At 44.7% G+C, this 27,838-nt stretch overlaps 2 protein-coding genes across 5 annotated transcripts in view; one reads left to right on the top strand and one right to left on the bottom strand.

The window, feature by feature from the left end:
• ESR2 (estrogen receptor 2) overlaps positions 1-27,838 on the top strand; it is a 68,742-nt gene that overhangs the window by 17,626 nt on the left and 23,278 nt on the right. Inside the window, exons 2-5 of the mRNA XM_081862080.1 lie at positions 4,189-4,662; positions 6,937-7,112; positions 12,181-12,297; positions 22,284-22,583. Coding sequence (XP_081718206.1) covers positions 4,238-4,662; positions 6,937-7,112; positions 12,181-12,297; positions 22,284-22,583 — 1,018 coding nt within the window. The 5' untranslated portion in view covers positions 4,189-4,237. The remainder of the gene's footprint in view (positions 1-4,188; positions 4,663-6,936; positions 7,113-12,180; positions 12,298-22,283; positions 22,584-27,838) is intronic.
• Positions 1-27,838, bottom strand: part of LOC309344601 (uncharacterized protein) — a 55,208-nt gene that overhangs the window by 9,862 nt on the left and 17,508 nt on the right. Inside the window, exons 2-3 of one of the 4 annotated variants that reach the window (XM_081867170.1) lie at positions 20,684-20,767; positions 19,576-20,221 (exon numbers count right to left, since the gene is read on the bottom strand). In XM_081867170.1, the coding sequence (XP_081723296.1) occupies positions 20,144-20,221; positions 20,684-20,767 (162 nt within the window). In that variant the 3' untranslated portion in view covers positions 19,576-20,143. Of the gene's footprint in view, positions 1-19,575; positions 20,222-20,632; positions 20,768-23,739; positions 23,857-27,838 lie in introns of those variants that run through there. The other 3 variants (XM_081867171.1, XR_014157783.1, XR_014157782.1) reach the window with 3 other exon arrangements.

The raw sequence follows: 27,838 nt of genomic DNA, 5'->3' as shown, positions 1-27,838 counted from the left end.
TTTAGCTTAAATGTAAATCTGGCAATGCCTCCAAGGAATGTATTGCCTGCTGCAGCTGCAACTGCAACAGCTATGGCGTCTCCTCGGCTGCACTCCCCATTGCTTCCTCTACATCAGTCTCTTGGCAAATAGGAGGCACCGCTAATCTCCTCCCACCCTGGTTCCTGGTGTATATCTTTATTCCCTCCTTGTTCCTGACGTAGATCTTCACACACCCTGTTATGTAGGGAAGTTTCACCCTGGGCCAGCAGGGGGATACTGTAGATAGTTTTCACTCAGGTCTGTAGATAGTTTTCACTCAGGTCCACGTCAGTTATTTTAGGCGGGAAACTCTGGGTTGTTGTTGCTACAATGTTGACAGCCGGCTGCCTATAAAAGCAGGCCGGCTGAGCTGTTTGCTAGTCAGTTCTGTCTAGCTTGCAAGTAAAGAGCTGCTCTGGAGAAATCGCTGTGTCGTCTGCTATGTTCGCCCACAACTTAACACACCCCTTCTTCCCTGGTGGCGAGGGATGCCATTTTGACGTTTGCCTCAAGCGCCAAAATATTTTGGCCCAGCCCTGCTTTCACCAGTCTCCTAATAAGAAAGACATTTTCTGTTCCCTTGTGTTATTGTTATGTTTCAAAACTGGGCAACATATCGCTACCGATATGAAAAGCCTTAATCGATCTTTTCTCCAGGATTTCCCCTCAACCATCAATTTACTGTTTGTTTGTTTGTTCGTGCATTTCTCCTTCGGCTTGGTTAGTTTAATCTTTTATCTGTGTACCTATTTGACCATGCATCTGAATCAGTCGTTGTACCTGATTGGAGAAATAATTGGCAAATTGTTCAGTGGGAGCGGGAACAAAATAAAGATCGTTCAAACACAGAGCAGCTCAGCAAAAGCAGCTAGAAGACTAAATTTGGACATATTGGTGGTGGGATCATTTTTATAACTTCAGACATCCAAGCTGTACTTCGGTTGTTTTCGATTTGTGAAAGCAGAAAGGTACTCACTGAATTTTGTTGTTGTTGTTGTTTAGTCGTGTCCTACTCTTCGTGACTCACTGAATAACAGTAGTAAATATATTTATAGTTCACACTACATTCTACAAACGCCTGCTTTTTAGAACTGTGTTTCCTAAGGACAAGTTATTTCTAATGATGATTGGAAATATTCCTCTTCTTCTTTTAAATACACACACATACACACTCCTTTAATTGTGCTGAGGGCTGCAAATATAAATTAGTTACATGTACCAGGTCAAACCTTTTGGCGGACTGAAAAGGTGTTCAGAATAATTTGTATTATTATTCTATGCAAATGTTTAGAATACCTGCAGGTAGCAAGCACTTGGTACCATCATTACACGTTGTTAGGTGGTGGGCGAAAACCTTCCTCTTTACCCAGGCCTTCAGTCATTAATCTATGGCCTTTTAAAAATGGGGAAATGTTATTCTGACCTCCTCCCCACCCCTCGCCCCATGGTTGCTTTAATAAATCAGCACTGGTGAAATGTTTGGTAGTTCAGATGATGAACCACCACTCTAAATCTCAGAGGCTCCCAAATAAGTTGACAGGAGCAAGTGAGAATCTGAGTAGTCACATTGCTGTCAGCCTTGCAAGATGGCTCAGGCAGAGCCTCAGGACACAACCTTGTGTTTTCAGGGACTGCTTGTGCTTTTCACAACGGTACATTCTTCGAAATCGGAACAAAATGCTCCGTGCAGGATCTACAGGGGGGAATGCAACCTTGCCATCTCTGGCATATGAGTGCCTAGATTAAGCTAAAACGCTTCTTACCATAATAAAGTTTATCCTAATGTTTTGCCAAAATCTGCTCACCTGATATTTCCACCTGCTGGTTTGAGTCCACCCCTCTAGAGCAGCAGAGATACAGCGGGACCTCGGGTTACATATGCTTCAGGTTACATACGCTTCAGGTTACAGACTCTGGTAACCCAGAAATAGTGCTTCAGGTTAAGAACTTTGCTTCAGGATGAGAACAGAAATTGTGCTCCGGCGGCGCGGCTACAGCAGGAGGCCCCATTAGCTAAAGTGGTGCTTCAGGTTAAGAACAGTTTCAGGTTAAGTACAGACCTCCGGAACGAATTAAGTACTTAACCCGAATTCTGAATTTCCTTAGAATTCAGAAACTGGTAATCTAAGTATTTGTCTTAAAGTCATTTGACCCAGGCAGGTCCTAAAGACTCAGGGATTGTTGATGGAGTTGGGTATGTTCAGCCTGTTCAGCCAGGGGAAGAGAAGATTTAGAGGTGGTAATATAGCCAGAGGTAATACAATAGGGTCACATTATTTCAAGAAGTAAAAATCAGGACACAAATAAAGTTGCTGAGCTTTTTTTTTTTTTTTTTTGGTAAAAGCAAGTTGCTTTTAGAAAAGTTTGCTTTTTTGGGGGGGGGGGGCAAGTTTCAAAAGCCCAGACATTTTGCCGATTTCCCAAAATTGTCCCTACAGTATGATGCTCTAGATGGCAGGACACAAAATAATGGATTAAAATTTCAAGAAAGGAGATTCTGACTAAACGTTAGGAAGAACGTTCTGACAGAGAGAGCTGTTCGGCAGTGGAGCAGACTCCCTTGGGAGGTTGTGGACTCTCTTTCCTTGGAGGTTTTTAAGCAGAGGTTGGATGTTTACATGTCATGCATGCTTTGGCTGTGATTCCTGCATTGCAGGGGGTTGGACTAAATGACCCCTGGATTCATAGCTGTCAACTTACAGATTTGCAAATAAGGGACCAGCAGCCTTGAAAATAAGGGACCAGCAGCCAAAATAAGGGACCTGCAGCCTCACCTGTTCCAGGCACTCCAGTCTTCCTGTCCTCCTGCAGTCTGATCAAACTCATGCTGGTAGCTTCGAGAACACTGTCCAACCAACGTTGTAAACAGAGGTTCAACTGAATAGAATCTGAATCACATGCACCACAAAGCCTATGCAGCCTCAACTTAAGATGGCTCCCCGGCCTAGCAAAGTTTGCAGCAGCACGTGCAACAAAATGGCGTCCAGCATTCAAAAAAACCCCTCAGCTTGCATTAACTAGCCACACACAAGACATGCAAGCTCCACCCCCCAGTCGTTCTTAGACTTCTTATTGGGTGAGCAACACAGCCAAGCAACACAGTTGGAGCCTCCCTCCTCCCTGGCCGGCAGGGAAGGAGGGAGAGGAGCTGCTTCCTTTGAAATTTAAGGGACATCATTTAAGGGACATTTAAGGGACATCCATCAATAAGGGACAGCAGCGGGACATGGCACTGGAATAAAGGACTGTCCCTTCAAAGAAGGGACACTTGACAGCTATGCCTGGATTCTCTTCCAACTCTATAGAAATCTGTTATTCTAAATTTATCTTAGATGTTCTTGTGTATAACGTTGTTTCAAGTTGTTCCTCAATATTCTAGTCTATCTGTGGACCAAGAATCATAATAGTAAAGGTTGCCGGGTCCTCTTGTACAACAAAGCTCTGGTTCTTCCTCTGGCTTAAGGACTGTGATGACTAATTTTTCTGTAATCAATGTTTTTGAGATTCTGTGCCTGCAAAGCAATTCCTCTGGCAGTGAGGGTCAAAGTTATTATGAGAGCATTGTGAGTGCTTTCATTGGGTCATAGAGAACAAAGTCTAAATTTAGCCCTGTGTGTTTGTTGTGGGTCAGTTGAATGTGCTGTTTTGGTCTTTCCCCTAGAAATTAATGGAAAATATATGTAGGAAGAAGATAAACAGCCAAAGATATCTGCAGGCTTAAAGACATTTTGTGATGTTATATCCCCAGCAATTAAGTTTTAAAAATAAATCAAGCAAGCAGAGAACAACCCAAGGTTCAGAGCACAAGATGGGCAGTCTGTAACCCTCCAAGTTGTCATTGAATTCAAACTCCCATCATCCCCAGTCAACATGGCTAATGGTCAAGCAAAAATATCTGAAGGGTGACAGGTTCCCCATCCCTGATCTAGATGGCGAATCCATCTAAGAAAAGTGGAATAATCTGTTGTTATCATACATGATCAGGTCATGTGTCTCTGTAGACATCTTGATCAGGATTCAACCAATGAGTTCCATCAGCAGAAGTTCATGCAAGGACTTCTGCTTGCACAATGGAGGTTGTCCTCCTTTCCACCTGTTTCAGCACCAGAGTCATGCAGCAAGAGAGAAGACCAAATACATATAATTCTTAATGTTTCTGTTTTCCAGATTGAATATTTGAGGATGACTGCTTGAAGAGGAGGCACTTGGCTCCAGCATGTCCCTCTGTGCATCATCTCACAAGGAGTTGCCACCAATCCAAGATCTCGTATGTACCAAAGCAGAAGTGAAAAGCTCCCTCTCCGAGCTGGCCTCTCCTGTCCCTTTCAGCTGCAGCCAGTCTGCTTTGAGCGTTGAGCACAGCCCAATTTATATCCCATCCTCTTATATGGAAAACAGGCATGAGTATCCGGCCATGACATTCTACACCCCCGCTATGATGAACTACAGCATTCCAAGCACTTTCGGCGACTCGGAAAGTGCCTCTCTCAGACAGTCGGCCAGCCCGAGCATGTTATGGTCTGGTTCTGACCACATCTCTCCTTTGACTTTACACTGCCAGTCGTCCGTTTTATTTGCAGAGCAACCAAAAAGCCCGTGGTGCGAAGCAAGACCCGGGGATCATGCCCTTCCTATGCACAGGTAACAAATGCTTATCTATCTGTCTTTCATCAGTTCCAACAGTGTTGTTTCTCCAAAGCATAGGCTTTGGGGGGGGGGGAGATTGCTGTAGTGTGAACAACTTTGGAACTCCCTGCTGATTGACACCAGACAGGTATTCTTCACAGTACTCTTTTTGGAGCCTGCCAAAAATGTTTTTCTTTAGGCAAGTCTACCCAGATAATTATTCATATTTGAATATTTTACACAGTTGTTTTTAACTGTTTCATTTTCTGATAATTCCATTATTTTCTTCTTTTTGTAAACCACTATTTGTTTGCTTTTTCTCTCCCGAAAACAGTAACAACAAACAAAGGGCATATACATTATATGTGGCTTTCTTGCTATCATGGCAAGTCGGGCTCATGACAAGAGAATGGCTTACTGGAGCAGAGATTTTGGCCAAACTCCTTCCTCCCTTCTTTTCTGAGAATCGGTTTTAAAGAGTCATTTCTTGTCTTCAGAATGATCTGCCTTTGCAGACACCCCCTCTTTTGCAGTTGTGCTTCTCCTCCCGTTCGTTTTTTTGTGGTGGTGTCTTAATGGTGTGTTCATGCCATTAATTTATTGCCATGGAAACAATGATTGTGGTATTGAGCAATCGTGAATTATAACTTAAATGAAAGTTCAAAGATGGGAAGAGTATGAACTCCACAGAACCAATCCCTCCCCCTTTCCTTGATTAAATGAGCATAGGCCATTATTATTATTATTTTAATGAAAGGGTTTTGTTTTTAAATACGATGTACCAAACTTTGCTTGAGTTAGAAGGGAACCTCTTTGAAGCCCTGAGGCAGTTGACACAATTCAGAGCCCCACACATGCAGTGAAGCATGCGTGGAGCATCTATGCTTGCAGAGGCTCCCTCATTCATTTCAGTGGAGGATATTTTTTCACACAGACACATCTCTTTGGATTTGTTGAGCAATGCCAGCTATTGTAGGGTTGCCATATTTCAAAAAGTAAAAACCAAGACACCCTGAAAGTTGTTGAGCTTCTAGCATAACCTTTCCAATTGTATTTTTTTACAAAAACACACAAAAAACCCAGCCTCCGCATTTTTCAATTGGCTTGACTAACATCCAGGACAAAGCGCCGCCTTTCGGAAATTCACCCCAGATGTCAATTCCGCCTTTGAAATCCCAGTAATGTCCGGGAAAATCAGGATGTATAGCAACCCTAAGCTATTGAAGAAATGTTAGCAAGCCCCCTGCTCTTCTCCCTTCCCCTCTCCAACACAAAAATCAAACGTAAAAGTTTTTCATTGAAAACTGTCAGTCTGGCTCAGCTGAGGTAAAAAAAAGTCATTATTTTTAAACATCCTCAGGTAAGCAGAAAGGGAAGTGACTAGGGCATGCATAGGCAAACTATGGCCCAGGTTCTGGATCCAGCCCAATCGCCTTCTAAATCCGGCCTGCGGGCGGTCCGGGAATCAGCATGTTTTTTACATGAGTAGAATGTGTGCTTTTATTTAAAATGCATATCTGGGTTATTTGTGGGGCATAGGAATTTGTTCATCCCCCCCCCCAAAAAAAAATAGTCCGGCCCCCCACAAGGTCTGAGGGGCAGTGGACCGGCCCCCTGCTGAAAAGGTTTGCTGACCCCTGGACTACGGCCTTGGAATAAGGAGCAAACGGTGGGAATATACAGTAGTGCCCCGCAAGACGAAAAACTCGCAAGACGAAAAACTCGCTAGACGAAAGAGTTTTCCATTTTTTGAGTCGTTCCGCAAGACGAATTTCCCTATGGGCTTGCTTCGCAAGATGAAACGTCTTGCGAGTTCTTGCGAGTTTTTTTCCTTTTTCTTAAAGCCGCTAAGCCGCTAATAGCCGTGCTTCGCAAGACGAAAAAACCGCTAGACGAAGAGACTCGCGGAACGGATTAATTTCGTCTTGCGAGACACCACTGTATAGGCTATGGACTTCAAACATATCTTTTGTGTGTGGTAATTTAATATAATTTTTAGGAACAACGACAATTTTATTATTTGTACCCCATCCATCTAACTCTTGGCAGCTTCCAGCATATGCAAAAACATAACAAAACATTAAATGTTAAAAAACTTCCCTATACAAGCGGTCCTTCCTTTGTAAAGGCAACCAGATTTATTATGGAGGCACAAAACAAAAAACTGCCAGAGGTTTAGAGGTAAAATAAAATAAAATCACCCAGAAGTTTCGAGGACTGCCAAGTTACGAGGTAAATATGCACATGCCACTTCACTGTTTCCTAACGGCTCTTCTCCTGTTCCCCCAGAGAAACGCTGAAGAGAAAAGCCAACAGCAACGACTGTACCAGCCCCTCCACAAACAGCCCTGTCTCGAAAAGGGATGCCCATTTCTGTGCTGTGTGCAGCGATTATGCCTCAGGATATCACTATGGCGTTTGGTCATGTGAGGGCTGCAAAGCGTTCTTCAAAAGAAGCATTCAAGGTAAGGGGAATGACAGGCTTTCCTGGGACAGGAAATTCTTCGGGGATGCAAATGTTTCTGCAAAAAACGTGTGAGTGTGTTACTGCTTTCACAGATAAAAATTGCCCCGCAGATAAAAATGCTTGAATACATGGAACTTGCATATAGGAAGGAAAAGATCGGAGATTGTTCAACCCAAAAGTTCAAGAGGGAATGGGGGATTTATAGACAATATTTTTAAAAGAACAGTGCCCTCATATAAAAACCTTAGAATGCTTCGAATAACTCTCAGAATTGATTAAGGTATAAAGAATACAAACAAGATTGAATAAGGATAAGGTTTATTGGAAAATAGAGGCAAGTAATTAAGAAAACAAAGAGCCCATATAAAGGATGTTGGAAGCTGATGGAATATTCTTGTGAATGGATTGTTCTATTGTTTTTTTGTTTGTAAGAGATGTATTGTGCTTCTTTGATTTCATTTTCTTTTCTTTTTTCTTTTTTCAAGCCTTTGTTGTTTGTGTATGTGTTGATTTTAAACCAATAAAGATTTTTTTTTTTTTAAATGCCCCTCTCTCCAGCTACTTTCTTACCGTTGGTGGGAGTGGGGAAGATCCAAAGTCCCCAGTTTGGAGGGAGGGAGAGATGGAAAGCTGAACACCACCCACAACGAACAAACATTAATTTCTTGGGAGAGAGAATGACTTTTGAACTCCAGTTCACACTGAATGCTGCTGGTCAGGCTCTGAGTGGTTTACAACAGCCCTGCAGGGTTGTCCAGCATCATTAAGCACCTGTTGCAGGTTGAAGAGTCTGAAGGAAAGAGAGTTCAGTGACCACCCGCCCAGTGGTGTGATCCATTGCTTTTCTCTCGACCCTGGAGCTTGGGCCTTGTCAGAGGAATCTATGCATAGGGTTGCATCCTGTGCCCCATTCCTGCTCTTGAATTAGCCTAAAATCCATGTTTGCTCAGAAGAAAATCTCATTCTCTTTGAATGGTTAAAAGGTAAAGGTAAAGGTACCCCTGCCCGTACGGGCCAGTCGTGTCCGACTCTGGGGTTGCGCGCCCATCTCACTTAAGAGGCCGGGGGCCAGCGCTGTCCGGAGACACTTCCGGGTCACGTGGCCAGCGTGACGAAGCTGCTCTGGCGAGCCTGCACCAGCGCAGCACACGGAAACGCCGTTTACCTTCCCGCTATAAAGCGGTACCTATTTATCTACTTGCACTTAAGAGTGCTTTCGAACTGCTAGGTGGGCAGGAGCTGGGACCGAACGATGGGAGCTCACCCCGCTGCGGGGATTTGAACCGCCGACCATACGATCGGCAAGTCCTAGGCGCTGAGGTTTTACTCACAGCGCCACCCTCGTCCCTCTTTGAATGGTTACTCCCCAATAACTGGTCAGTTTTAGTGCAGGTCTCTTTACAGGAGCTTAATGTTATTCAGGGAAAGCAAAACATGTGCATGTCATATGTTCTGTTCACTTCTGCTTTATAGAACAGGACAAAATAACCTTTTGAAGGCCGTGACATATGCTGAGAAACTTGGTGGCCCAACATTTTAATCTTGCTTCCAGCGGACCTTTGACTGCAAACAACCTTCGCTGCCAACCACAGGCTTCACATCTGCTCTCTGAAGGCTTATCAAAAACCACCCAGCAGTCCTGCAAAACTGATTTTTCAGGTCACGTTAAACTAAATTTTCTTAGTATCTGTGTCAGAGAGCAAACAAGCTCCTCCACCCTGAAATATCTAAGCTGAAAAATTTCATAAAGCTTTTGTGAAGGCTTATGGAAATTCAGCACAAAATGTTTTCAATAATTGTATGATCCAGGACAGCTTGCCACTTGAGGCTTATATATTTGCAAGGGACAGAGGAGAATGAAACCGAATTTGCCTTTTCTTTCCCTGAAAGCTAGCCTTGCTGATAACCCACAGACATTACTAGCCTGCAGATATTTTTATTAGCTGGGAGCAGAGCTGGGGGAGCTGGCAGAGGAGTGAGTGAGATTTCTGTCCTTCCTGAAACAGGCCAAAAAAACCAAAGTGCTGCACTAGCGAGCACAAAACAACCCCTCTGCTATGCCACAAATCCAACTCAATGGTGTAATGTTGGAAAGTGTCAATCACTTCTCCTACCTGGGCAGTTACCTTTCCACAAGGGCCAACATTGCCTGAGCTTGGCAAGTGCAGCTTTCTCCTGATGGAAGTGCAGAGTATTTGAGAACCAGGACATTCACAGGGAAACCAAAATGCTTGTTTACAAAGCTATTGTACTACCAACCTTACTGTACGCTTGTGAAACATGGACCACTTATAAACGCCATCTCCAACTCCTCAAAAGATTCCATCAATGGCGTCTCTGAAAATTTTTACACATCACTTGGGAAGACAGGCGAACTAATGCCAGTGTACTGGAAGAAGCAAAGATCACCAGTGTTGAAGCAATGATTCTTCAACATCAACTACATTGGGCTAGTCATGTTGTTTGGATGCCTGATTATCGTCTTCCAAACAACTACTCTATTCTGAACTTAAAAATGGAAAGCGTAATGCTGGTGGTCAACAAAAGAGGTTGAAAAACTCAGTCAAGGCAAATCTTTTAAAATGTAGTATAAACACCGACAATTGGAAAACACTGGCCTGCAAGCGCTCCAATTGGAGAACAGCGTTTTCCAAAGGTGTCATTGACTTTGAAGACACTCCAACTCAGGATGAAAAGGAGAAGCGTGCTAAGAGGGAGGCACGTCTGGCAAATCCTCACCATGATCAATTCCTGCCGGAAACCTATGTCCCCACAGTGGAAGGACGTGTTGATCCAGAATTGGCCTCCAGAGTCACCTATGGATTCACTGTTAAGACTGTGTTCATGGAAGACAATCTTACTCAGCTACAAGTGATCACCAAAGAAGAGAAGAATTGCATTTCTGTGCTGGACACAGAAGAGGGGATGACCCACCTGGTTTCTATGCTGGGTGCAGTGGAAGGACTTGAGTGCATGCAATTCCTTCTCACTTCTGGCTACCAGGTGCATGCTTCATGAAAGCCTGCTATAAACCTACATGCATAAAGCCTCTCTAAAGGTGAAGGTGAAAGAAAAGGAAAGGGAGAAGCTTAGCCAGGCAGCTGGTAGGCCTTCCAAGGCTTGTGCGTGTTCCCTGTTGCTACGATGCTGTTTGTCAAATCAAGGATGCCTGACTGCTCAGGGCCACATACCAAGTGCTTAGTGCAGTGAGATCATCATGCAGAAGCCGAGGCTTTGTTTGGCAGCCTTCCACGTGGCAGCTGTGTTGAAAGACAATCCTGGGGTCCTCCAAGGGCAAGCCAAGCTCGCCACTGTCGCCAAACGATACAGGAAAACTTAGAATTGTGAGATGCCTTGTGTCCCAAATAGAGATGGGAGGATCTGCCAGTTTTGATTCTCACATTTTCCTATCTTAAATTCAGTTCTTCACCATCTGCATCAATTTGAGAATTTTCTTTAAAAAAGGGGAAAAAATCCTCCTCCCCCAAACCAGCATTTTAGTGCAAAGTTCTCACGATAAGCACATTTTTATACTGTACGCAATTTTGACCAATTTGCACATATCAGATACATTGCCTTTTTGTATATTGCTATCCCTATTCTATTCATTTTGCCTGCCTCTTAGCGCAGGCATTTCGATAATGGTTAGTTGGAGAACCATATTACAAAATGTGGATAAGGGTGGATTTTGAATGATAGCCATGTTCCGGTTTGCATATTGTTTCAAAAAATGTGAATTTGATAGATTTGCTTTCATGGACTGGCTGGATGCAGAGGGAGTGGTGGGAGGCACCAGCTGGGGAACCCCCAAGAGAACCCCCAGGGGAAGAAGGCTCAGAGCCAGGGGGTTGCTGGCGGGGCAACAGCAAGGTGGTCAGAGGAAGAAGAGGGAGCAGACTGGGAGGAGGAAGGGCTGAAGAGGCAACAGGGCTTAGTGAGCAGAGAGAAGCTGTGACAGAGAGCAGGGCAGAATCAGAAGATGGAGAGGAGGGAGGTCAGGAGACAGAGGCGAGGCAGGCTGCTGAAGAATCTGAATCCAAATTATTTTTCCTTAGCTCTAATTATTCACCTCAGAAAGAGGAAGGGGGAGAGAAGCACTAATTACAGAGGAGCCTCTGTCTGGAGATGTTACTCCATTGCCATCTTAGAATCCTGATACAGTGGTACCTCGGGTTACATACGCTTCAGGTTACATACGCTTCAGGTTACAGACTCCACTAACCCAGAAATAGTACCTCGAGTTAAGAACTTTGCTTCAGGATGAGAACAGAAATTGTGCTCTGGCAGCGCGGCAGCAGCGGGAGGCCCCATTAGCTAAAGTGGTTCTTCAGGTTAAGAACAGTTTCAGGTTAAGAACGGACCTCCGGAACAAATTAAGTACTTAACCTGAGGTACCACTGTAATTATTAAATTAGCCCCATCCTTTTTCTGCTGAAGAATCCAGGGAGTCTCCTCCCTGCTGTGACCAGCTCACCTCCTCCTTGGTCACCCAGAACTCAGAGAGGCATGAAGTGGCCAGAGCCTATCAGGCAATACGAAGGAGCCACAAGTTACTTGGGAAGGACCCAGGAGTGGAGGAAGCTTAGGCAACTATAGGAAGGCAGGGAGCTTCTGTCTCTGCCTCATAGGGGCAAGACCTCCTGAAGAAGCTGCTGTGCTCACTAGGCATGAGCTGCCTTGTTTCTTTGTATAAAGGGTTAACTTCACTGACACCTTGTGAGTTATTGCTGACCTGTTCCTGACACCCGCCCTGACAATTTGGCTCTAAATGTGAACTGAATCAAATTTCTTCCCTATCCTTAGTCGCAAATCACAGAAACCTAGGAGCCTGCCTTATCCCAAGTCAGTCCATCTAGCTCAGTATATTCTACACAGACTGGCAGCAGCTCTTCATAGTTTCAGGCATGAGTTCAGTACTACTTGGAGATGTCAGGGATTTGAACCTGGAACCTACTGCATGCCAGGCAAATGCTTAACCTCTGGACCAATCGCCACAGGTGTAATCACAGTCCTCAGCAGTCCTCACCTTCTTCTTCAGATGTTCCCCCTTTTATCTCTCCTTGCAGGACACAACGATTACATTTGCCCAGCGACAAATCAGTGCACAATAGATAAAAACAGACGCAAAAGCTGCCAAGCCTGCCGACTTCGGAAATGCTACGAAGTCGGGATGATGAAATGTGGTGAGTTTTGCATTCCCTTGGGTCTGTCCTGTCGCATTTCTCAGCTACAGATCTTTGCTCGCATTCTAGAGGAGTTGCGGGCTCTCATCCTGACCACAGTTATGCATGTGCGAATTCTATTACAGTGGTACCTTACCGTTTTGGATTACAACCATGTCAAACCCGGAAGTGTGTGTCCCTTTTTTTGGATTACACCCCCCCTTTTTTTGGGAAGGCCCCATTGGCGAAAGCGCGCCTTGGGTTACAACCTGTTTTGGTTTACAACCGGACCTATGGTTGTAAACCAAGGTACCACTGTAATGCCAATGGTAGGTGGATCCAGAACTCCAGTTAGTCAGTCGATCTTAGCTTAATCATCCAATATTGTTTGGGAACCCTTTGGAGGGGAAGGTATTGCATACTGGACAGTAGTACCAGAAAAAAATGCTGCTGGTTTAAAGAACAACAAAAACAACAACAAAAATATTTCTGGAAGATTATATGCAACTGGGATAGAACTGGTCTTTCCCATGGGGCTGATCCCTCTGTCTTAAGGCGTCTCCAAAATGCTGATGAAACTTTAAGGGTGCCATCATTGATATTTTTCATTCTCATGGTTCAGGCAGACTGTACTGGCTTGACTTCAGTGAGTCACCACTGAACCTGTTGTACTAAACATCCATTTTGGGAAAAGCTGACAATACCTGCTGCCTGCCTGAAGTCACATGTCCTCAGTTTGCTCCTCCCCTTCCTATTGCATTCTGCTGGATGCTCTTGACTGTGTTAGGCTGCAGGCACAGAGCCAACACGAAGCTACAGTGATGTTGCTCTGCCTTGCCTGCTGCCCTTACTAAGCCTCTGTGATGACTGCCTTGGTAACACGGAACAAATACAAACTAAAGGAAAACACGATCTGGTTGAATGTGGACTTGATAACTGTTGATAGACTACATTGCTTTTCATGTCCAGGTTATGCCCAGGTCAGGTAATCCCTGTTGCTACATCCTAGATGCCCTATCATTTGAGATTCCTCTCCAGGAGAAACATTCTAGGGGGAAACTTATAATTCATAAGGAACTGCAGTGGATACAGCAATCCAGATACACTGTCCATCTTGTCTTGTGCATTGTCCTTTGCAGGGGCAAGACAGTTCCAGATTGCTATTTTGGGCTGAGCTTCAGGTTATGCAATTAAAGCACACCTTCCAACATGGTGCAAAAGAAAATCGGGATGTGCATCTTTTGAGACGATGCTCCTGTGCGAGTTGCATGATTTGTGTGAGAATGCAGCCCCCCCCCCAAAACACAGCCTTTTAGGACTGAGCTCTTGTGGGAGCCAAAACAAGACATCCCTGTAAGGTCTAATCCAGTGCCATTTTTCCAGAAAAGGGGTGCCAGAGCCCACCTTGTTTTCTTAGAATGGCACCTGAGAGGTGCGCTCTGGTGCGCTCTGGCTGAAAAAAAAAGCCCTGGTCCATTCCAGAATGTTCTGCTCAAAGCAGGACATGGGGTGGGGGCATGTTAAAGTGGATTTGGAGTTCTTGTGCAACAAACCCACTTCCCCCTAAAATGGACTTTTGCGATAAGGCAAGTGATGGGGATATGCACTGAAAAATAAGGGACAAGAATGTCATGTAACCACCCCACAAGCAAATGAGAACAAGTGCTCAATACAGAGGTAGTGTGTAAGTCACCTCCCTCCCTCCCTTCCCCCTGCTTCTTCTTTCTTTCTCTTTCTTCCAAGGCCCTCAAGGCAGTTTACACTCTCCAGACAATGAAATGCAATTACAAACGAACAGGTTGCAGAGGACTTAGCACTAAAGCAGCAGACTTGTCTCTCATTTCTGATGGTCTCCATCAGAATCTGATGGCCGGAACTCCCTAGCCAGGGTTTCTCCCTTCCCACCAGGGTCTTTAAGTGAGGTATTTTTCGCTCCCTAAGATGCACTTTTTTCCTCCTAAAAAGTAAGGGGAAATGTCTGTGCGTCTTATGAAGCGGATGCTGCGTGGAGGAGGGACGTGTAAGCTCCTGTCCGCTTTTCTGCTTTAAAGCGAGCTACAGAGGAGGGAAGGAAGGGGAGTGACGAGGCTCCATTTTAAAGCAGAGAGGAGCTGTCCACTTTGCTGCTTTACAGCGAGCAGCAGAGGAGGCACTGAATATTTGTGTGTGTGTTTTCCTCCTCTAAAAACTAGGTGCGTCTTATGGAGCGAAAAATACGGTAGTAAGTTTTTAGCAGGCGGTGGACCAGGCTTCCCCAGCTGTACTGTCTGGGGTCATTGGTGGTCTCTTCAGGAGCTGACAACATGACTTCACCGGCCTGGACTCTGCTTTTCCTTTAGCTGTCACCTGACACCGTCACAGATGGCCAGGCTCTTTAATAAAGTTGTCATCCTTAGCTAGCTAGAAGGATCACCAGTGCAGAGTGTACATGCCCACGAGACACGAGACCCATTGATTGGGAATGGAGGAATGACAGCGTGGTTTTGAACCTCATTCTATCTCATGAGGTAGAATGAAAGCTACCTTTCATCTTTCCAGAAGGCAAAGTGACACGGTGGCACATTTAAATGTAAGGGACACAGGTCCCTCAGGCAGCCGCAGGAGGCCCCAATACAGCCTGCTAGAGCTGCCTTAGCACAATGTCTTACATTCAAGTCACTCCCTGAAATCAATAATGCACCTGGAAAAATATTCTAGGATCCTGGGTTTGGTACTGCTGTGAAGTGGTGATCAGGAGATCCTCTGTCCAGACCTTGACTCTGCAATGAACCCAACCTCTCAGCCTTAGTTCCAGATTGGCAGTAAACATATAGGGACTGCTCCAGCCCCTGCAATAATCATCTGAGGCTTTTCTTCATGTGCCTTCCCCACATCAGGTCCAGAGGATGGCAATGCAAGAATGGGCCTTTTCTGTGGTGGCTCCCCGCTTGCTCTCTCCAGGGAATGGCTTGCCTAGCACCTTCACTACCTATGTTTAGGCCTCAGGCAAAAACATTCCTCTTTTCCCAGGCCTATGGCTAATTTAAAAAATCTATGGCTGTGTGTTGGGGGGGGATTGTTTTTGTTTGTTACTACAATATATATTTTTTTTGCGATTTTATATTGCAAACTGCCCCGTGATCCTCAGAGGAAGGGAGGCATGGAAATTTAACAAATAATAATAATAATAATTTGCAACTTATAAATGAAGGGCTGTTGTGAGGGTCACCAAGGGCCTAACTACGTGTTAATAACAGGGTTAGCAATCACATTATAGGATTTAAAAACTGAACGCCAAGTGGTTGTCAACAGACTACTGTGGTTGTCAACAGAAGTTTAGTACGTGGGTTTGTGAAGTTTAAACCTCTGCTCATTGGCTGTGATTTTGGTAAAAAGCATCCCCACTGGCAACAATTACCATTGGGGGAAGGAATTCACATTGACAGCAGTTCCAGTGCTAGTTGCTTTTGTTTGTGTGTGTGTGGGTGGGTGGGAGGGAAGGGTTCAGGGCAGCCAAAGTGATTGAGGGGATGGAGCAACTTTGCTTATGAGGGAAAGTTGCAGCATTTGGGGCTTTTTGGTTTAGAGAAAAGGCGAATAAGATGCAGTATGATAGAAGCTTAGAAAATTAGGTGCAGTGCAGAGAAAGTGGATAGAGAAATGTTTTATAGTACTGGAACTCATGGACATCCTGTGGTGCTGAATGTTTAGGGAAGTTTTTAATGTCTGATGCTGTATTGTTTTTAATATTTGGTTGGAAGCTGCCCAGAGTGGCTGGGGAATCCCAGCCAGATGGGCGGGGTATAAATAAATAAATAAATAAATAAATAAATATTATTATTATTATTCAGGACAGATAGGAGTGAAGCTGTACTATGGAACTCGCTCCAAGAGGAAGCAGTGATGGCCACCAACTTAGATAGCTTTAAAAGGGGATTGGACAAATTCATGTTGTTGTTGTATGGTCGTGTCCGACTCTTTGTGACCCCATGGACCAGAGCACACCAGGCACTCCTGTCTTCCACTGCCTCCTGCAGTTTGGTCAAACTTATGCTGGTAGCTTCAAGAACACTATCCAACCATCTCGTCCTCTGCCGTCTCCTTCTCCTTGTGCCCTCCATCTTTCCCAACATCAGGGACTTTTCCAGCGAGTCTTCTCTTCTCATGAGGTGGCCAAAGTATTGGAGCCTCAGCTTCACGATCTGTCCTTCTAGTGAGCACTCAGGGCTGATTTCCTTCAGAATGGATAGGTTTGATCTTCTTGCAGTCCATGGGACTCTCAAGAGTCTCCTCCAGCACCATAATTCAAAAGCATCAATTCTTCGGCGATCAGCCTTCTTTATGGTCCAGCTCTCATTTCCATACATCACTACTGGGAAAACCATAGCTTTAACCATTCGGACCTTTGTTGGCAAGGTGATGTCTCTGCTTTTTAAGATGATGTCTAGGTTTGTCATTGCTTTTCTCCCAAGAAGCAGGCGCCTTAAGAGGCCAATAGCCACAATGGCGATACTCTTCCTCCATGGTTGCGGGCAGCAACGCTTCTGAATGCGAGTTTCTGCAAACGGTCCTGCTTGCAGGTTTCCCGTTGTGAACAACAGGATGCTGGACAGCTATTGGCCTGATCCTGCAGACTCTTCGTATGTTCTAATAATGTCTTGATTGGGTATGGGTGATTCTTGTGAAACCCTCTATCTGGAAGCAGCACTGAATTGTAAGGGGTAGATTGCTATACATCCTGGATCAGAAAGTGTTCAGAGAAATCATTTTGTAATCTTCTAAGAATCCATGTATCCGGATTCTGCTTACATTTTTTTTCTTTGCCATATATTATACCATTTCATTTTATTTGTATGCAATAAAATTGAGAGCCAGTGTGGTGTAGTGGTTGAGAGCGGTAGTCTCGTAATCTGGTGAACCGGGTTCGATTCCCTGCTCCTCCACATGCAGCTGCTGGGTGACCTTGGGCCAGTCACACTTCTCTGAAGTCTCTTAGCCCCACTCACCTCACAGAGTGTTTGTTGTGGGGGAGGAAGGGAAAGGAGAATGTTAGCTGCTTTGAGACTCCTTAAAGGGAGTGAAAGGCGGGATATCAAATCCAAACTCTTCTTCTTCTTCTTCTTCAATGGGGAATTATTTTTTTTTCAAGGTGCAGGAATGCTTTCCTAAACTTCGGTGTCACTCGAGTTGAATTGCAGAGCGGTTTTCAAGGAGAAAGAATATTATTGACACTTATGACTTCACGCTGAAAATGAAAAGCGGTTTTCAATCATGTGTCTCATTTCATTTGGGGAGCCTGCCCAGCTCAATCATTAGCCTTTTATTCTAGGAGAGCGAAACAGATATTATATATATATATACTGCAATCAAAGCCGAATTCTCTCAGGCTACCCAATCAATTCATTTATACAACAACTGTGATAAAAGGGTGTTGTTGTCTGTCAGCCTTGGATTTTAGGCTGTTGGGATCAACAGAAGCAGAACTCGGGAGAAGAGGCTGGTTACTTACTCATTCTGATCATTTAGAAGCGAAATATCCTGCTGACTTTCATATGCAAATTTAAAATAAATAGGCATGTACTGAAAGTGCAATGAGGTAGGGGTATGGGAAATAAGTACTCTGATCTGTCTTTGGAGCAATCATAGAAACTACAAAAGCACAACCCCCCAAAAACAACAACAACAACACACCAGGGTTTGGGTTATTCATGGTATGATAAAAACGACAATTTTTTTCTGCTAGAATTGTAGAGTTGGAAGGGACGCTAAGGGCCATCTTGTCCAAACTCCAGTAAAGTAGAGTCCACCACTTCTCAAAGGAGTCCGTTCCACTGCTGAACAGCTCTTGCTGCCAGAAAGTTCGTGGTTCGATTCTCTCAAACAAAGCCATGGTTTGTAAACCTTCGCTACAAATTGTGGTTTGTTTCGAGTGAAATAAATGACAATTCCCAGTTTGGACATAAATCTAAGCCAGGGGTTGGGTGACACGTTTTCTCTGCATGCTAGAGGGGAGGAACAAAGCAGCCCAAATCTAGGTATTCGTTACAAATCATTTACTATGGCCTTACAGTGAGTGCAAACTGGTGCATTCCCTGTTCAGGCATAGCAGTAGCCCAGAGACCATGGCAGTGTGATGACTGCTGGCTGATTCCTTGCGGCTAGTCAGAGATGACAGGTTAATCTTCAGCAAGGAGCGAATGATGGGAAGTTTCTCTCCCCTGCCTTTGGAATGGGACACCTTCAGCCAATGCCAAGGGTAGAGAAACAGTGTTGAATTAAGAGGACAAAGAATGAGACAGGGAGCTGGATTGCAAGCAGCCCAGCAGGTTCCAGGACCACCTGGATCATGACCAGCAGCTTTAATGCTTGCCTTAGGATCTGATGCATATTTGTAAATAAAACAAACAATTCAAAGACAAGTCTTCAATCCAGTCTCATCCAAAGCAAAATATACCCTGTAAGGATACCTCTGGAACTTCTAATCACTTAGGGAAGTGGAGAGTGCTTAGTGAGAAAAAGCAATGGAAAATGTTGTAATAATCCTGGACCCAGCAATCAAATATCAAAACTGGGACGTGATATTTATAATTTCAGGGTGGGTGAATCAGGGCTGGTGATTGCCTCCATTGAATCTTTAAATAGACCTAACAGGCAGTGTTCTTTCTAATGCCCAACAGTGGTGAATCTCTGACATGTGGTGTTCTGGCTAGGACGATCTCTTTGCTGTTTACAAAAGGGTAATTGGCAGTGAGGAGCTAGCTGTGACGTTAACATATGAGAGTGCTGGAGGTGAAATAGTTAAACAGGTTACCCAATCAGAACCCAGGGGGGTGGAGTCAGAGGGACTATAAAACCAGTTCTGGGAGGGGCGAAGGGAAGAGTTCATTGGGAGTTGTGTGGTTGGTTGGAGTGGGAGTGAATTGGGATAGAGTCTGTGGGTAGGTTGAGTTAGTGTAGCGAAATAAGCTGAGTCAGGAACAGTTAGGGGCTAGGAAGACAAGTAAATATCTGAGAGGTGGTTTAGTGAGTGAGAGCAGGTAGCGGAAGTTATAGGTCTGGATAGGCAGCCCATGACTGTAATTGACTGAGACCGTTTATGAAACCACACGCTTGTTAAACTGCAATAAATAAACAGAATTTTAACCCTGACTAGACTCGGTATTGTACCAGGTAGGGCCTGGGTGGTGGCAGCGTGAAATTAAGTGGTGGCACAGGGATCAATAGACCTCCGGGGATCCTGTATGATCGCCACACTAGCGTGCCCAAGCAGTGTGGCAGGGCAGTGGCGATGCCAACGGAGGGTGTTTGGACTCCATATAAAAGGTGACAAATAGGGGTTGGTATTTTCAACAGGAAGATGGGAAGTTCAGGTGCTTTTCTTCAGCAAGCTTCTCTTCAGGAAACTTCCAGGAGGGTTGTGTGGGGCACTTTCTGCACCTCTTCTTCCCCGTTCTCTGAGACTCTGGCTTTTCCCTTGTACAGTGGTACCTCGGGTTACATACGCTTCAGGTTAGATACGCTTCAGGTTACAGACTCCGCTAACCCAGAAATAGTACCTCAGGTTAAGAACTTTGCTTCAGGATTAGAACAGAAATCGTGCTCCGGCGGTGCAGTGGCAGCAGGAGGCCCCATTAGCTAAAGTGGTGCTTCAGGTTAAGAACAGTTTCAGGTTAAGAATGGACCTCCGGAACGAATTAAGTACTTAACCTGAGGTACCACTGTAGTGTGTAGGGAGAGGAGGGATAGCACAATGCAGAATGAAAACAAAGGAGAGGGCAGGCTCATCTGATGAAGAGAGCACCAGGTTGGCATCGCTGGGATAAGATGAGTCACTTGTTTGACCATGAATATATGTGCTGCTGGTTCCACTTCCACTCTTCTGACTTTATTAATGGTGGTGGTAATTACAGGGAGTCAGCATGGCATTGATTTTTGGCAAAATAATGACAAGGTTGACGCAGGATCTCTAAGGGGTGCAAGAACAGGGGCATCATAGATACTCCTGGACAGCAGTGGCTTTTGGAAAATTCTTCTCATAATGATCAGTTTCATAAAGAAAAAAAAATTATGACCAATAATGGCTGGTGCACTAATTTAATATGTGTAGACTTCTTGACTTGCAAACTTGTTACAGTCATACCTTGGAAGTCTAATGGAATCTGTTCAGGAAGTCCATTAGACTTCCAAAATATTCAGAAACCAAAGCATGGCTTCTGATTGGCTGCAGGAAGCTCCCGGAAGCCGCCGAAGCCCCGTCGAACATTCGGCTTCCAAATGAACGTTCAAAAACTGGAACACTCACTTCCGGTTTTCGATTGTTCGGGAGCTGGAACATTCAACTCCCATGGCGTTTGGAAGCCGGGGTACGACTGTATATTCCAAGAAAAAATAGAAATATTTCACATTTATAAATGAGTTACCAACTTACCAAGTGATATGTCTTAAAAGGCCTGTTGTTGTTTTCAGTTATGTTGATGTTTCCTATAGAGTTTGGAAGTGATTGATGTTTGACCTGACATAAAAGAGAAAACTGAGTTGCTGACTTAATCATGGATTATTTGCTTCTCATTATTGCTACTTCAAACCTTTTCTCACCACATGGAGAGGAATCGCAGTAAAATAAACATGCTACACTTAGGAATTATTATTTTTCATATAAAAAGGCTCCCTATTTAGTGCTTTAAAACAGATTCATTCATTACATTCTTAAAGCCATAAAATTATTTTAAATTAAGAAGAAAACAAAAGGGTTAACACCTACAGTATTTGAAATGGGCTGTGGGGGAAGAACAGTAACTTGGAGCAGGGCTTTTAGTGTAGCTGTCCCTGTTCTGTGGTCAAAACAAAATAAAAAAATTCCTTCCAGTAGCACCTTAAAGACCAACTGAGTTAGTTCTAGGTATGAGCTTTCGTGTGCATGCACACTTCTTCAGATACACTGAAACAGAAGTCACCGGACCTTTCTATATAGTGAGAAGGTGGGGAGGGGTATTACTCAGAAGGGTGGTGGGAATGGGTGATTGGCAGATAGCTGCGATGAGCCTGTTGACGACTCTTGAGTAATACCCCTCCCCACCTTCTCACTATATAGAAAGGTCCGGTGACTTCTGTTTCAGTGTATCTGAAGAAGTGTGCATGCACACGAAAGCTCATACCTAGAACTAACTCAGTTGGTCTTTAAGGTGCTACTGGAAGGAATTTTTTTATTTTGTTTTGACCATGGCAGACCAACACGGCTACCTATCTGTAACCTGTTCTGTGGAACAGCATTCCTGCTGAGGTACGACAGCTGAAGACATTTTTGTTCTCTCAGGCTTTAGTCTTGTTTTAAACATATATGCTTGTTTTCCTGTTTTTAACCACTTTTAATTATCTTGTGAGTAAATCGACAGTGGTTTAGAAAGTGTCTAAATTAACTGCATGCAACACTACGGCTGTGTGCTCATTATACTAAATACTGTAGTTGGGAATGAGCCCATTTCTCAGTGGCAGCAACATTGCAGACCAAACATATATATATAAAACCCAGCATATTCCTTCATCGCAGGGGTTTTTCCCTTCCAACTTTAGGATTCTGTGAGGGTCCTGCTGCCTCATTCATTGAGTAGCAAAGCACTTCACAAAAGGTCAGATTTGCAGAAATAAAGTAATAGAACATTCCAACAGAACATTCAATGAACATTGATATCAGCTATAAACCGAAGGTCCTGGAGAACTGACATTCGTGGCTGGGGAATGCCTGAGCAAAGAGTTAAGCTTTTAATTGATGGAGAAAGCATGCAACCATCGGTGGCCACCAAATTTCCGGGTCTACAACTTGAATGCCGGACGCACTGGGGAATTTGGCAATCAGTACATTGCTCTCGTATTGGCCAGTTTTGTGTTTTAAAATATTGTTATCAGAATATTATTATTATTATTATTATTATTATTATTATTATTATTATTTATTATACCCTGCACAAGGGAAATGTGGTGACTGGGTTAATGAAAAACTTCCTTTAGTTCTGAAATATTGTGAATTTCAGGTTCAAGAAGAGAGCGCTGTGGCTATCGCGTAATTCGCCGCCACCGCAACTCAGACGATCCAGTGCACTGCGTAGGCAAAGTTAAGAAGAACAATGAAGCCATAATTCAAGTAAAAGAATTGCTGGTCAATGCACTGACCCCAGAACAGTTCGTTTCCATATTACTTGAAGCCGAGCCGCCAAATGTGTTGGTGAGCCGCCCCAGCAAACCGTTTACAGAAGCCTCCATGATGATGTCGCTGACGAAGCTTGCAGACAAAGAACTGGTCCACATGATTGCCTGGGCCAAAAAGATTCCTGGTAAGAATTTTGAACATTCCAGTTTTCCGAGTGGACTTTTGTGCCATGTAACATACATTGCAGACATAGGCACTAGTGTAATTTAGTTCCCAGAACAGATCCCGTATCATGATTTGGTTCTGCAACCTGTAACAAGACACATGTTGAAATAGCAGTAGCAAAATCACAGCTAAGAAGCTCAAATCATATATATCACTGGCACCCTTCTTTGGAATTGGAAACCAATTCCAGACTTCAACATTCCTAAACTTTACTTGCAGAAACTTATAGATTAATTAAAACATAACATTTACAACCCCGTGCTTCTCCAAGCATGGGCTTACAGTCTCTTCTTCTAACTTCCAAACAACTGTATTTTCCTCTCTTTCCAGAGCTCAGGACTTTCAGCCTTCTGTATCTCAATTAGGCCATGCCTTGCAGCTCCTATGGGAGACCTCCACTTTCCCCTTCTCCAGCAGCTTTGCTCTCTTTCTTCCAAGCAAAGAAGAAGCGCTCCCACACTCGATTCAACTTAGCAGTGTTCACAGTGGATTCTAAAACACAGTCATCTTGCCGCACATAAAATTGGAGTCTTTCCTTCACTAGATACCTCCCATGCGACCAGCGTTAGCCAGTCGCATGAGAACTACTAGACTCTCTAGAATTCAGTTACCAACCAATCGAATTTAAGCAACCTGGTAATGCATACAAGCATTTTCAATTTCAGTGAATTAAAATGCTATGCTTAACAACACATGCTTTGACTGTAGAATGTTTCAGGTTCAATCCCTGACCATTTCTCAGGAACCGCAGGAAGCTGCGACTCTCCAGACGTTGCAGGACTCCAGCTCTCATCGGCCCCAGCAAGCGTAGCCAATGATCAGGTAGCAGGTGATGGAAAAGACTTTGACCTTGGAAAGCCACTGCTACTCAGAGTTGGCGATACAGATGTTGTAGGACAGCAGGGTAGCTAGGAATAAGGAAGCACCTTATGCAGTTGGTGGAATGTCTTTGCAATTCCAGGCATAACTTTGTAATCAGAACACCCACCCAACAGCTGCAATTTCTTCTCTATATGGCTACTTTTCTTTTTTCCTCGTGAGTGATTTGGGCAGAGTGAATGGAATCAATCCAAAGCCCTTTAAAAAATGAAAATAAAATAAAAAGATCAACTTACTTTTTTTTTTTTAAAAGTGCTGCAAAACCAGTCCTTGAGCCGTTTTAAGAGTCTTGGCAATTTCTAATTTTTCTAAGGCATCTAAAATGTGCACACAGCAGGGCGACTGAGAGCTGTCTGTTGCAAGTGGAAGGAAGGATCATAAATACAAGAAGAGCATTATATCTGAAAAGTCTGAGGTCTTGAGTGGGCGCTCCGGCGACGAGTAATTTTACTTTGATCATTGGAAAATGCCAGGCATTTGCACTCAAGCTGGGGAATGAATCCATTTTCACATTTGAGTGGCTGCTTATTTTGTCACTTAAAGTGTTGGGGGTAGGAGACAGAGATAGAGAGATAGAGAGAGAGTGTGTGTGTTTGGTAGGAGTGTCTGATTTCCCAACCCCAAGGTAGTAAATGCTGCTGTTAGAGATTCTATATTCCTTTCATATGGGGGGGGGGGAACGATCTCTCTTTTCACAAGTTGATGATCCTCGGAATTATTGACCTCTTCAATTTCAGGCTGATCTGCCTTTTCTCTTTTCATTTGACTCTGAGCAGAAATGTGAACTAAATTCAAAGCATTATTTTTCAAAAATCAAGTTGGCATGCTGTACTTGTGTAGCAGGGTGCATCTGTGGTGCGAACGACGGCGGGGCAGGGTGGGGAGAATGAATAACAGTGCGATCATACTGTAAATTTAGTACCACAGATATTTGCACAGTCCCCCCCCCCCATTATGCATCAGCATTCCACAGGCCAACAGAGCAGCGTTGTAACTCCCATGTTGACTCTGGAAGTAGGATACTGAGGGGAGTATAAGTGGGGAGCAGGAGTTGGAGCACAGGACAGGGACTTTTTTTCTTTTTTTTTCAGAAGATGGGTAATGATGTCAACCGCAAGAGCACCAGGGTAACTGATGCCCCCTCCTTGCTTTGGCAAGTAGAAGAGGTGACAACAAGGCAGGTCTGGGGCACCCAGGCGCTGGTCTCTCGGGGCGCCAGGCTGAGAGTCCGGGGCCCAAGAGTTGGAGTCCGGGGAAGAGTCCGCCCATTGGCGGGGCCTTGCAGGGCCAGGTAGATAATGTGCCCCCCCCTTTTTTACCCTGGGGATAACTGAAGTCTTATGAATAAGCAAGTATATAAATAATTTTCACAAAAGTTATGCTGACAAATAATTTTATTTCAAGGCTTGAACCGTATCTGCATATAGAGACAAAATGGAAAATATAGATATACGATTGTGAATATGCTGACCGAGACCCCCTTTGAAATCGGAGGCCCGGGCCAAGTGGCCCATATGCGCCCCCCCCCCCTGTCTGGGCCTGTCTGTTGGTCAGAGCACTGTGGTGGGCTCTTCTGCTGCGGGTGGCTCTGCACCACGAGTTCGGAGATGACCGAGCCAGCGAGATGCTGAGGCAGCTGGCTGGCTCTGCCCTCCTGCCTGCCTGGGATTGGCATAGGGCTGCAGAGAGGCCCGCCCAGAGCGCGCTGTGCACCTGATGAGGTGTCTGGCCTTGCGCTCCTCTGTGCTCTGCTCTGCTCTGCCCTGCCTGCACGCCTCAACGGCTGGCCCAGAACACACTCCCCCGCCCCCAAAGGTTGACAACTCTGGGCAACCTGGGGTGTGTGTGTGTGCTGGGTGGGTTTTTGCACCCCAGCGTAACATATGATTAAGACAGCCCTGCAACGAGGCTTCTGAGTTTGTGATCGGTTAGCGCAGCAGTAGTCAAAGGATGGGGGGCATCCGTAAGCAGAGGGTGGGGTCCTTATTCTTTCCCTTTGATGGAGTTTTTTTATAAAATATTTATTAAGGTTTTACAAAAAAGCACATACATACATACAACATAGAAAAAAGAACAAACATAGCAAAAATACACAAAAATAAACAAAAAATACACAATAAAGCATCAAAAAAGATAATAGAAAACATAAAAAAGAAAAAAATCAATTTTTAACTTTATACTTATTTAACCCTGTTTCTTGACTTCCTCACACCTCCCTTTTTTGTGTTCCCATTTACCCAATCAAGTTCAGCAAATCCTTGCCCTCTTTCAATTCTCCTTGTTGATTATATAACTTGACCTATTATGTTTCCAATCTTCTCTTTTTGATCAAGACATGACAGCAGTTTAAATGGAAGATGGTTTGCCGCCCTAAACAAAGTTTAAAAGTTGCTCTTCACCTGGCTGAAGATATTTTGTTAAAGATCAGTGCAGTTCAGGAGTAAGCACTGTTCAGTTCAAAGGAGCTTTACTCCCAGAAAACAATGCAGAGAGCTGCAGTCATAGAATCATAGAGACGTAGTAGGGTTGAAAGGGACCCCAGGGTCATCTAGTCCAACCCCCTGGCCATGCAGAAATCACAATGACAGACAAAAAGGCTTCGTGCCAGGCAAGCACGAGTTGGACAAACTTGGAAGTGGCAAGGAACTTGATAGGACATTGAAAAGCAGAAATGACCTATTCCTAGGCTGGTGCTTCTTTATTCTCATTACTATCCATTGGTATTGAGGTGGGAGAGAGGGGTGTTTGACCCTCTATTTCCTTTGTTCAGAACCTCTCCTTTCTGGAGTTGCTTTCTTTCCAAAGAAGGGGTGGAGAACCTCAAGCCCAGGAGTCGGATGTGGTCCTCCAGGCCTCTTCACTTGGCCTCTGGGACTCTCTCCAGCCATACACCCCCACTGACACAGGTTTGCCTGGCTGGAAAAATGCCCTTGAACTCTTATGCCATTTGCTTGCCTGGCTAGATAACAGAGAGCCGTGTGCGTGTGTGAAAGTAGGTGAAATTTATATTAATTGCCCCTCCCTACGCGGGTGGCGCTGTGGGTTAAATCACAGAGCCTAGGACTTGCCGATCAGAAGGTTGGTGGTTCGAATCCCTGCGACGGGGTGAGCTCCCGTTGCTCGGTCCCTGCTCCTGCCAACCTAGCAGTTTGAAAGCACGTCAAAGTGCAAGTAGATCAATAGGTACCACTCTGGTGGAAAGGTAAAAGGCGTTTCCGTGTGCTGCTCTGGTTCGCCAGAAGTGGCTTAGTCATGCTGGCCACATGACCCGTAAGCTGTACGCCGGCTCCCTCGGCCAATAAAGCGAGATGAGCGCCGCAACCCCAGAGTCGGTCACGACTGGACCTAATGGTCAGGGGTCCCTTTACCTTTACTTTTGCTCTGGCCCTGCACACCACCAGCATGTGGCCCCTAGAATGTTGCCCGGAAGGAAATGTGGCCCCTGAACTGAAAAAAACAACAACTGGAAACTGAACTGAAAAAAAGTTCCTTTTTCAAGCAGGATGGGGGGCAGAAGCAGCAGGGCTGTGTTACATTTATATGTGAGCACTTTGGTGCCTCGGCGCTTCTCCTGCACGTATCTGTATCCTTATTCCCCCCTCCTCTTCCTCATCCTTTGCCTTTTCTTTTTCAGTTTGCCACTTTCCCCCTCTCTACGAAGATGACACTTCTCCTTCCCATAAGGCTTTGCTTCTGGTGCCAGAGAGAACAGCAGGTTGCTACTGACTCATTCCCAAGTGGTTTCACGCTGTTCTTGCTCTTGGGATGCAGTGTGTAGGAGGGGGTGTGGATCGCCATCCGTCAATTTCCCAGCAGCCCTCATTTTAGTGAGGATACCCTCCGCGCCCTTTCTTTAAAATCCCATATGATGGAGCAGGACATTTGAGAGAGCACAGCACCACGGCACTAAGACCGGGTCCATATGGCAGGCTTTTTGCATTGCATCGTCACTGCAAAGTTCTGGAAGAAGATCTCTTTCATTTCCCAACTTGTATTTGTGTGGTCTATACTTTGCTCGCCTCTCCTGCTGCTGCTGCTTCTGCCTGCTTTTCTTCGCTGTCTTGGGGTGGGGGTGAAATATACCGCAGTTCAAAAAGAAAAGGGAAAGGGAGGCTTTTGTTGACATTCCTGTCTAGAGACAGGCTTCATCCTGTGTGCCAACAGTACAAGTACGGGGATGAGTTTTGTTAAAAGAAGTAATCCAAAAAAGATAAGGAGTTGGTTTATGAGCAGACCAGGAACAAGCAGAAACTAGCCAAGCTTGTTGATCCTCTTGAGTTAGGGTTGTCATATTTCAAAGAGTGAAAATCCGGACACAAAAGTTGTTGAACTTTT

The sequence above is a fragment of the Podarcis erhardii genome, assembly GCF_964252035.2.
Source record: "Podarcis erhardii genome assembly, chromosome: 1".
In the NCBI taxonomy this organism is placed as follows: Eukaryota; Metazoa; Chordata; class Lepidosauria; order Squamata; family Lacertidae; genus Podarcis; species Podarcis erhardii.
The sequence above is the reverse complement of the archived record's forward strand: the minus strand, read 5'-3'. Positions and strand labels throughout refer to the sequence as shown.